Source organism: Pecten maximus, chromosome 1 (assembly GCF_902652985.1).
Source record: "Pecten maximus chromosome 1, xPecMax1.1, whole genome shotgun sequence".
NCBI classification, from domain to species: Eukaryota; Metazoa; Mollusca; class Bivalvia; order Pectinida; family Pectinidae; genus Pecten; species Pecten maximus.
In genome coordinates this window covers 58,922,565-58,934,267 of record NC_047015.1, presented here as the reverse complement: position 1 = coordinate 58,934,267, position 11,703 = coordinate 58,922,565, and the positions used below count along the sequence as shown (strand labels likewise).

Sequence of the window (11,703 nt, the reverse complement as noted above, 5' to 3'; positions counted from 1 at the left end):
TCTGAAGAAAGTGAGCAGGATCTTCCTCAAAAAGGTTAAGATTAGCACGCGATGATATACGCCTGGTGTGCTCCTGATCAAATGTCAGAAGTCTTCGGTACCCTTCGGGCCGAAAAAATCCTCGGCCAGAATGAAATGTACTCCTCTCTGTGAAATACCAATTATACTGGCTATATATATATATGTCTCTGACTCGTCTGTCAGTCATAACAATATCATTAACATTATTGACCATTGACAGCCCATCCAGGACGGAGTCATTCTCATGGCTCTGTCGGCCGCGCTTAAATTCCGCCACCAACCTTTTCACTGAAGCACATGAAGGGGCATCTTTCCTTAGTGTTGCTTGCATATCATTATGGATATCCTTATGTGTTAAACCATTTTTATGTAAATATTGGATCATTGCTCTTTCACCGATTTTGTCCATTTTGTAAAAGCCGCTTGTCTTGTTTACTTTAGAGTGCTACCTCGTCGATATAAACTAACCAAATGAGACCAGTCCTTGGGTACAAGGCTCTATATAATCAGATAGTTTGACCTAAAAAGAACATCATTGAGTGCCTCCTTCAATATGAGGCGCACAACATATCAATCAGTCCGATGCTGAAGACGTAACATATATATATATGTAGAATCTCTAGACACCTGGAGACGTTCGGATACAGTGTCAAACAATCTAGACGCCGATGAATAGACCTACATTAATTGTAGGGTTTGATGGGAAACTATCCACATGAATTTCAATATTTTCATATAATATTATTAAAACAATATTTGTTTGTTAATTATCTAATGAAAAAAAAATCTTGACAAAATATTGTGGAAGCCCGGGCGTACTGGCGTACGCCTGGCTACGCGCCTGGGATAAGTTTTACAATATTCAGGACTATCCCTTGATTTGACTCCTGGAGCCAAACACAAATCTACTAGTAGTGGCACTTGCTGTATAGTCTAGGTACACAAGGAAGGCAATGAAACACTGATTTCACAGAAGGTGACTCTTCAAGCTTCAAGATAAGAATCCTAAGATACGTGTACTAGTTTCCTGCATTACTCCATTGTGGTTGAAACTCAAAAGGGTGTCGCGCGAATTAGTCCCAAACTGTAGAATGACAAACTTTGACGAAAGCAACAAATGCTGATGACGTAATAATCACCCGTATGTGTCGGGACGTGTGTAGAGTCTCTCAGGTGGTGTTGACACTGTCACCCACAGTCACTGTGTCGGACATAGAGAGTTGGAAACTATTGGTGGCTTGTCGGAGGCGCGTCACTTCCGCCGACTTACACCGGATTAGGTGATCAGCAAACCTCAGGCGGAGCTTCCTTTCAAAGGTTTGGAGATTAATGACATAGTTCTTCCGTCTCTGGTTTTCGTCTTCTAAAGCTTTTATCTCCTAAAAATAAACAACAGATTTTATGCATACCTGTAAGATATCTCAAATCCAAAATGTAACTTATAGTAACGTGAAATGTTGTCTCTAATCGTGACGCGCCAGTCGTTTTGAAGAATATGGAATAAAGATAATGAAATAGACCATGCTTTTCCATTAAGAGGTGACAATATATATTATCAAGTCAAAGTAAATATTATTGAGTTGTGTTACTACACATAAGTTGGGTTGTTAGAGAGAGAAGTTGGGTTGTTATAGAGAGAAGATGGGTTGTTACAGAGAGAAGTTGGGTTGTTACAGAGAGAAGTTGGGTTGTTACAGAGAGAAGTTGGGTTGTTACAGAGAGAAGTTGAGTTGTTACAGAGAGAAGTTGGGTTGTTAGAGAGAGAAGTTGGGTTGTTAGAGAGAGAAGTTGGGTTGTTAGAGAGAGAAGTTGAGTTGTTAGAGAGAGCCAGAATTGGTTGTTACGAGAGCAGTTGGGTTTTCGGCTCAGCTTCGTTTCGCGCGCGCCGTTGGGTTGTTCCCGCGCGCCTTGGGTTGTTCGCGCGCGCCGTTTGGAGTTTTGTTCGCGCGGCGCCGTTGGGTTGTTCGCGCGCCCGTTTGCGTTGTTCGCCGCGCGCCGTTTGGGTTCGTTTTGCGCGCGGCCGTTGGGTTTGTTCCGCGCGCCTTGGGTTGTTTCGCGCGAGCCGTTGGGTTGTTCGAGAGCGCTTTGGGTTGTTTCGCGTACCGTTGGGTTGTTCGCGCCGCCGTTTGGTTGTTCGCGCTCCCGTTGGGTTGTTCGCGCGCGCCGTTGGGTTGTTCGAGCGACACGTTGGTTGTTCGCGCGCGCATTGCGTTGTTCGCTCGGCGCCGTTGGGTTGTCGCGCGCGCCGTTGGGTGTTCGCGCCGCCCGTTGTTGTTCCGCGCGCCGTTGCGTTTGTTCCGCTCGCCGTTGGTTGTCGCGCCCGTTGCTGTTGTTCCCGCTGCGCCGTGGTTTTCGCGCGCTGCCGTTGGTTGTTCGCGCGTGCCGTTGCGTTGTTCGCGCGCCCTTGGTTGTTCGGCGCGCCCTGGGTTGTTCGCGCGCCTTTGGGTTGTTCGGCGCCCGTTGGTTGTCCGCGGGGTTGGGTTGTTCGCGCCGCCGTTGCGTTGTTCGCGCGCGCTGTTGGGTTGTTAGAGAGAGAAGTTGGGTTGTTAGAGAGAGAAGTTGATTTGTTAGAGAGAGAGAAGTTTGGTTGTTAGAGAGAGAGAAGTTTGGTTGTTACAGAGGGAAGTTGAGTTGTTAGAGAAGTTGGGTTGTTAGAGAGAGAGAAGTTGGGTTGTTACAGAGAGAAGTTGAGTTGTTAGAGAGAGAGAAGTTGGGTTGTTAGAGAGAAAAGTTGGGTTGTTAGAGAGAGAAGTTGAGTTAATTCTTTAGAATTAGATGCTAATCAGGTGAGTAAATACTGCACAATTTTATTTGACAATACAGATTTTTATTGACGCTGTATTTGAGTTGATGATGCTGTATTTGGGTTGATGATGCAGAATTAGAGTAAATACGAGAAAAATTAATCAGAAGCTGCAGATACAGAAATCCGACATTTACCCTGTTAAGTTGTTCCTCTTGTTGTTTCCTCTTCTCGCGACTCGCGTGCGCCGACTTCCTGTTTCGCGCCTTACGTGTCTCAAGTTTTGTTATCTCCTCTGGTCTCATCTACAATTCACAATCATGTCAACATATATATACAACAACCGACTAGAAATCAACATATACAACAACCGACTATAGATCAACATATACAACAGACTAGAAATCAACATGTATGATAACCGACTAGAAATCAACATGTATGATACCTCGTATCAACCAGATTTAGTACAGTAATCTCGATTTAACCAGGTTTAGTACAGCAACCTTGTATTAACCAGGTTTAGTACAGTAACCTGGTATTAACCATGTTTAATACAGTAACCGCGTATTAACCAGGTTTAGTACAGTAAACTCGTATTAACCAGGTTTAGTACAGTAAACTCGTATTAACCAGGTTTAGGACAGTAAACTCGTATTAACCAGGTTTAGTACAGTAAACTCGTATCAATCAGGTTTAGTACAGTAAACTCGTATCAACCAGGTTTACTACTATAAACAGTTTCGTTTAATCGGAGTAACTTACTTTGTACTCCTTTTGGTTTTCGAAATTCACCTCCAGTTCTCCCAGGCCTTCTGACTGACGTCGTTTTCGTATTTTCTCGCGCAGGTCCAGTTTAATTGATGGAGTAGGTTTCTCGTCACTTAGTGACTGCAGTAATGCATAGTCGAGATGCTGACTCGGGTCGGTAATCTCCAGGAGCTCCGTGTCCGGAGATCCCAGGCCTATCTCCTCTCTTACCGACGTTAACATCTTAATAGTCATACAACGAGTGTGTTATTTCACAGTGTTTTCAATGCCAGCATTCGACCTCAGTACTTATCTAGGTAAAGGTGCAATCTTTCATATAGATATACATGTATAAACATACGATTTTTTTGAATTGTCACAAAAAAATCCGTATCAGTTTATCGAAGTCTTTCCTGTAAGTCTACAACAAAAATATGACTCACATCTGTCACAGTGTTTATCAACAATACCACGCTTGTTTGTTGTTGTGGAAATCCTCAGTTCAAAATTGATTTGTTCGGACGTTTCGGAAAATTTCACCAACATTTAGGAAGAACATGTCGGACCCACTTGGATGTCAGTTCTGTCGGTAGCTCCAATGCACAGTGGTGCCGTTGGCAGTTGATCTTTACTAGGAAGCGCGCCAGTGTTGACACAACGCCAATTTTTATGCGTTCATGTTATGTGAATATAAAACGAAAGTACCCCAACAAATAGGAAATAACCTTCTTCACATTTACGTCACATCTTGCATTACTGACTATACAAACTGTATAATGTATGCATTGATAACTACCGAGTACTGACCGTACACACTGTACAGTGTACGTAATGATAACTACCGAGTACTGACCGTACACACTGTACGTAATGATAACTACAGAGTACTGACCGTACACTGTACAGTGTACGTAATGATAACCGAGTACTGACCGTACACACTGTACATTGTACGTAATGATAACTACCGAGTACTGACCGTACACACTGTACGTAATGATAACTACCGAGTACTGACCGTACACACTGTACAGTGTACGTAATAATAACTACCGAGTACTGACCGTACACACTGTACAGTGTACGTAATGATAACTACCGAGTACTGACCGTACACACTATATATTGTACGTAATGATAACTACCGAGTACTGACCGTACACACTGTACGTAATGATAACTACCGAGTACTGACCGTACACACTGTACAGTGTACGTAATGATAACCGAGTACTGACCGTACACACTGTACGTAATGATAACTACCGAGTACTGACCGTACACAATGTACAGTGTACGTAATGATAACTACCGAGTACTGGCCGTACACACTGTACGTAATGATAACTACCGAGTACTGACCGTACACACTGTACAGTGAACGTAATGATAACTACCGAGTACTGACCGTACGCACTGTACAGTGTACGTAATGATAACTACCGAGTACTGACCGTACACACTGTACATTGTACGTAATGATAACTACCGAGTACTGACGATACACACTGTACGTAATGATAACTACCGAGTACTGACCGTACACACTGTACAGTGTACGTAATGATAACTACCGAGTACTGACCGTACACACTGTACAGTGTACGTAATGATAACTACCGAGTACTGACCGTACACACTGTACAGTGTACGTAATGAATAACTACGAGGACTGACCGTACACACTGTACAGTGTACGTAATGATAACTACCGAGTACTGAACACGTACAGTGTACGTAATGATACTACACTACCTGAGTACTGACCGTACACCACTCGTACAGTGTACGTAATGATAAACTACCGAGTACTGACCTGTACACACTGTACAGTGTACGTAATGATACTACCCGAGTTACTGACCGTACACACTTGTACAGTGTACGTATGATAACTACCGAGTAGTACTGACCGTACACACTGTGTACAGTGTACGCTAATGATAACTTCCGAGTACTGTAACCGTACACACTGTCCAGTGTCGTATGATACATGTGAAGTACCGAGAGTACTGACCGTACACACTGTACAGTGTACGTAATGATAACTACCGAGTACTGACCGTACAGTGTACGTAATGATAACTACCGAGTACTGACCGTACACACTGTACAGTGTACGTAATGATAACTACCGAGTACTGACCGTACACACTGTACAGTGTACGTAATGATAACTACCGAGTACTGACCGTACACACTGTACAGTGTACGTAATGATAACTACCGAGTACTGACCGTACACACTGTACAGTGTACGTAATGATAACTACCGAGTACTGACCGTACACACTGTACAGTGTACGTAATGATAACTACCGAGTACTGACCGTACACACTGTACAGTGTACGTAATGATAACTACCGAGTACTGACCGTACACTGTACAGTGTACGTAATGATAACCGAGTACTGACCGTACACACTGTACAGTGTACGTAATGATAACTACCGAGTACTGACCGTACCACGTACAGTGTACGTAATGATAACTACCGAGTACTGACCGTACACACTGTACGTAATGATAACTACCGAGTACTGACCGTACACACTGTACAGTGTACGTAATGATAACTACCGAGTACTGACCGTACACACTGTACGTAATGATAACTACCGAGTACTGACCGTACACACTGTACAGTGTACGTAATGATAACTACAGAGTACTGACCGTACACACTGTACAGTGTACGTAATGATAACTACCGAGTACTGACCGTACAGTGTACGTAATGATAACTACCGAGTACTGACCGTACACACTGTACAGTGTACGTAATGATAACTACAGAGTACTGACCGTACACACTGTACAGTGTACGTAATGATAACTACCGAGTACTGACCGTACACACTGTACAGTGTACGTAATGATAACTACCGAGTACTGACCGTACACACTGTACAGTGTACGTAATGATAACTACCGAGTACTGACCGTACACACTGTACAGTGTACGTAATGATAACTACCGAGTACTGACCGTACACACTGTACAGTGTACGTAATGATAACTACCGAGTACTGACCGTACACACTGTACAGTGTACGTAATGATAACCGAGTACTGACCGTACAGTGTACGTAATGATAACTACCGACTACTGACCGTACACACTTTACAGTGTACGTAATGATAAATACCGAGTACTGACCGTACAGTGTACGTAATGATAACTACCGAGTACTGACCGTACACACTGTACAGTGTACGTAATGATAACTACCGAGTACTGACCGTACAGTGTACGTAATGATAACTACCGAGTACTGACCGTACAGTGTACGTAATGATAACTACCGAGTACTGACCGTACAGTGTACGTAATGATAACTACCGAGTACTGACCGTACACACTGTACAGTGTACGTAATGATAACTACCGAGTACTGACCGTACAGTGTACGTAATGATAACTACCGAGTACTGACCGTACACACTGTACAGTGTACGTAATGATAACTACAGAGTACTGACCGTACACACTGTACAGTGTACGTAATGATAACCGAGTACTGACCGTACACACTGTACGGTGTGTATGTGAAGGAGAAGGTTGTTTCCTATATGTGCAGGTACTTTCATTTTATATTCACATAACATGCACGCACACACATACGGTTTTTGTCACGATTCTATGGTTTCACACCCCACTTTCCTAGAAACTGCCAAAGATAAGTCCTAATTAGGCAGTACAAGACCGAATCGTGTTCCGAGAATCAGTTTGTTTGGGCTCACGTTTAGAAGGTAAATATTGCCCCACGGTACTCTGTAACGGCCGCCGAACGCCATGCTAGTACAGCGATGTATGTACATCACCTTACGATTTGTTAGGGGGCATACTTGAACCCTCAAACTCCACTACTATGTCAAGGCTTAATTTTCTTAAAATTTGGGAATACTATTAATCAGCAGTTATTGAAACAGTTTCTCATGAACACAACCTGATATCATAATTATAAATTCTACAAAGTTTGAAAAAGACCGGTTAATAAATATTGGAGATCTCCGGGTTTTTCAAACAAAAGTTTATGCCGGTGTAACGTTGAAAATCGGACCCTCGTTGAAAATTGACCCGGGGTCAGTTTTCATCAATGTTCAATATATGAAGTTTCAAGGGCCAAAATTATTTTCAAGGACTTTTAAAGCACATCCTCTAAATTCGAGTACTTTTCAAGGCTGTGCGAACCATACGGATTGTCCCACATTCCGGTGATTGTGACGTCATATTTTGGTGGAATATCGTACTCAAACCACGTAAGTTTACGTCATTGTCACTATCTCGAAACTGCCGTATTAAACAACCAAGCCCCAATATTCTATGGCCTGAGAATGTGCTTAAAATATCAAAATTATTCGTCGGAACAAAATATGTGGACGACCGGATAAGACATTACTATGGGACGATGAATTGGGAGCCTATGTAATTCCAATACCTACTCAGAAGAGTGTGCTTACTGGGAGAAAGGCGATCAATGAACCCATACACTTGATGTCAAATGGAGTAGATTGGTGCAGCTTGTGTTGAACAGTAAATTTTTAACGGTCAATTTTTTGACCATCCGTAGAGAATTTACATTTTAAGCTTTCCTTTTTTAACGACACGACCCATTTCCAACGACATTCATGGTCCATGTTCAACTTTGAAAACTGACCAAGGGTCATCACAAACAATTCCTTCATGTGTCATCACAAACGATTCCCTCATGTGTCATCACAAACGATTCCCTCATGTGTCATCACAAACGATTCCCTCATGTTTCATCACAAACGATTCCCTCATGTGTCATCACAAAAGATTCCCTCATGTTTCATCACAAACGATTCCCTCATGTGTCATCACAAACGATTCCCTCACGTTCTCAAACGATTCCCTCACGTTCTCAAACGATTTCCTCACGTTCTCACAAACGATTTCCTCACGTTCTCACAAACGATTTCCTAACGTTCTCACAAACGATTCCCTCATGTGTCATTACAAACGATTCCCTCGCCTGTCATCACAAACGATTCCTCATGTGTCATCACAAACGATTCCCTCATGTGTCATCACAAACGATTCCCTCATGTGTCATTAAAAACGATTACTTCGCATGTCATTACAAACAATTTCCACTTACAATATTTGATGAACCTAGAGAGCTAATATAGCACTTAATCCAGGTAAAAAAATTGTTATTTCCGCTGAACTGATAAATAGATGGCTTATTACCAAGCATTCAACACCGTCTAGTTACGAATGTAGCTCTGGTACGCTTTAGTCAGCCGGAGGTCCGGGATACGATCCCTTGGGGCCCAATACGATGTTACAAATTTGGTTTTGTATATTTTTGTTCACTACCAAACACGAAGCTAGCTTGATGTGATGTGAGGTCGTAACGTGTGTTATAGTGTGATGTCAGGACGTAACGTGTGTTATAGTGTGATGTCAGGTCGTAACGTGTGTTATAGTGAGATGTCAGGTCGTAACGTGTGTTATAGTGAGATGTCAGGTCGTAACGTGTATTATAGTGTGATGTCAGGTCGTAACATGCGTTATAGTGTGACGTCAGGTCGTAACGTGTGTTGTAGTGTAATGTCAGGTCGTAACGTGTGTTATAGTGTGACGTCAGGTCGTAAGGTGCGTTATAGTGTGATGTCAGGTCGTAACGTGTGTTATAGTGTGATGTCAGGTCGTAAGGTGCGTTATAGTGTGACGTCAGGTCGTAAGGTGCGTTATAGTGTGATGTCAGGTCGTAATGTGTGTTATAGTGTGATGTCAGGTCGTAACGTGTGTAATAGTGTGACGTCAGGTCGTAATGTGTGTTATAGCATGATGTCAGGTCGTAACGTGTTAGAGTGTGATGTCAGGTCGTAACGTGTGTTATAGTGTGACGTCAGGTCGTAACGTGTTTTATAGTGTGATGTCAGGTCGTAACATGTGTTATAGTGTGACGTCAGGTCGTAACATGTGTTATAGTGTAATGTCAGGTCGTAACATGTGTTATAGTGTGACGTCAGGTCGTAACATGTGTTATAGTGTGATGTCAGGTCGTAACATGTGTTATAGTGTGACGTCAGGTCGTAACGTGTGTTATAGTGTGATGTCAGGACGTAACATGTGTTATAGTGTGATGTTAGGTCGTAACGTGTTTTATAGTGTGACACCAGGTCGTAAGGTGCGTTATAGTGTGATGTCAGGTCGTAACGTGTCTTATAGTGTGATGTCAGGTCGTAAGGTGCGTTATAGTGTGATGTCAGGTCGTAACGTGTTTTATAGTGTGAGGTAATTATGATTAATGTCAACAATGTGAGGTAGTCTTGATTAGTGTCAATAAGGGGAGTTAATCATGATTAGTGTCAACAAGGGGAGATAATCATGATTAGTATCAACAAGGGGAGAAAATCATGCTTAGTATCAACAAGGGGAGGTAACCGTGATTAGTGTCAACAAAGGGAGGTAAAAAGAGAACAAGAGGCCCATGGGGCCTGTATATCGCTCACCTGGTTGGATTTGACCAAAATGTGTATGTAATATTATAATGTTCAATTTGTTTATTTGTCAATCTCGAACAATGCTATATATGGTTATAATGTGGGGAATCCAATTCACTGCTTTAAAGAAATAACGAAGTCCAGACTCTCTAAGTTTACAACATGCATTCATAACTGTATGACTATCTTTATTTCCCCTCTGGGGCCCCACCCCTTTGGCCTCTTTACGGTCAAAGCCATCATTAACGCAAAATCTGTTTCGCTTTCCCTAAGGATGTTTCTGACCATCTTGGGTTTAAATCCATTCATAACTTCATGACTAGTATTAATTTAAAGGAATTATCTCTATTTCCCCAATTGGGCCCTGCCCTTTTGGCCCCTTGGGGGGTCAGAGTCACCATTTATGCAAAATCTGTTTCCCTTCCCCCAAGAATGTTTCTGACCAAATTGGGTTCAAATCCATTCATAACTTTATGACTAGTAGCGATTTAAAGGAATTGCCTCAATTTCCCCTATTGGGCCCCGCCCCTCGGGCCCCTTGGGGGTCAGAGTCACCATTTATGCAAAATCTGATTGGGCAAAATCCAATAAGAACTTTTTGACTAGTAGCGATTTGAAGCAAATGTTGACGGACGACGGACGACGGACGAACGACAGATGGACGACGGACGGACGAACGCCGCGCCATGACATAAGCTCACCAGACCTTCGGTCCTGGTGAGCTAAAAATGTACAGGCTTACTGAACCCCTTTACAATAAGAAAACTTCAAATTTCCTGCCCAATAACCACAATTCTACCTCCAGCAGGAGAGTTCCAATACATGACAACCATGAGGCTTTCCTCACATATGCAGAGTGAATGTTATTTTACAAATGAAGTGGAGTACTTATGTTTCATACCTGGTGTATGATCAATAACAGACTACCAGGAAATGGAATATTTAACACTGAAAGTATGTCAACCCGTTTATAGGTAAGCATGCATACATACACACCAGACTACAGTCTTTCCCTGTCTGTGTGGGGTACATACATACACACCAGACTACAGTCTTTGCCTGTCTGTGTGGGGTACATACATACACACCAGACTACAGTCTTTGCCTGTCTGTGTGGGGTACATACATACACACCAGACTACAGTCTTTCCCTGTCTGTGTGGGGTACATACATACACACCAGACTACAGTCTGTCCCTGTCTGTGTGGGGTACATACATACATACCAGACTACAGTCTTTCCTTGTCTGTGTGGGGTACATACATACACACCAGACTACAGTCTTTCCCTGTCTGTGTGGGGTACATACATACACACCAGACTACAGTCTTTCCCTGTCTGTGTGGGGTACATACATACATACCAGACTACAGTCTTTCCCTGTCTGTGTGGGGTACATACATACATACCAGACTACAGTCTTTCCCTGTCTGTGTGGGGTACATACATACACACCAGACTACAGTCTTTCCCTGTCTGTGTGGGGTACATACATACATACCAGACTACAGTCTGTCCCTGTCTGTGTGGGGTACATACATACATACCAGACTACAGTCTTTCCATGTCTGTGTGGGGTACATACATACACACCAGACTACAGTCTTTCCCTGTCTGTGTGGGGTACATACATACACACCAGACTACAGTCTTTCCCTGTCTGTGTGGGGTACATACATACATACCAGACTACAGTCTTTCCCTGT

The 11,703-nt window shown here is 42.8% G+C and overlaps 1 protein-coding gene across 1 annotated transcript; it reads right to left on the bottom strand.

The window, feature by feature from the left end:
* Positions 1-412: 412 nt before the first annotated feature.
* LOC117339453 (transcriptional activator hac1-like) lies at positions 413-4,318 on the bottom strand. Its single transcript, XM_033901042.1, has 3 exons — positions 3,530-4,318; positions 2,962-3,069; positions 413-1,400 (listed from the first exon to the last, which is right to left on the bottom strand). Exons 1-3 carry the CDS (start codon positions 3,767-3,769, stop codon positions 1,191-1,193), a joined length of 558 nt encoding a protein of 185 aa, XP_033756933.1. The 5' UTR covers positions 3,770-4,318; the 3' UTR covers positions 413-1,190.
* Between the last annotated feature and the right edge of the window lie 7,385 nt (positions 4,319-11,703).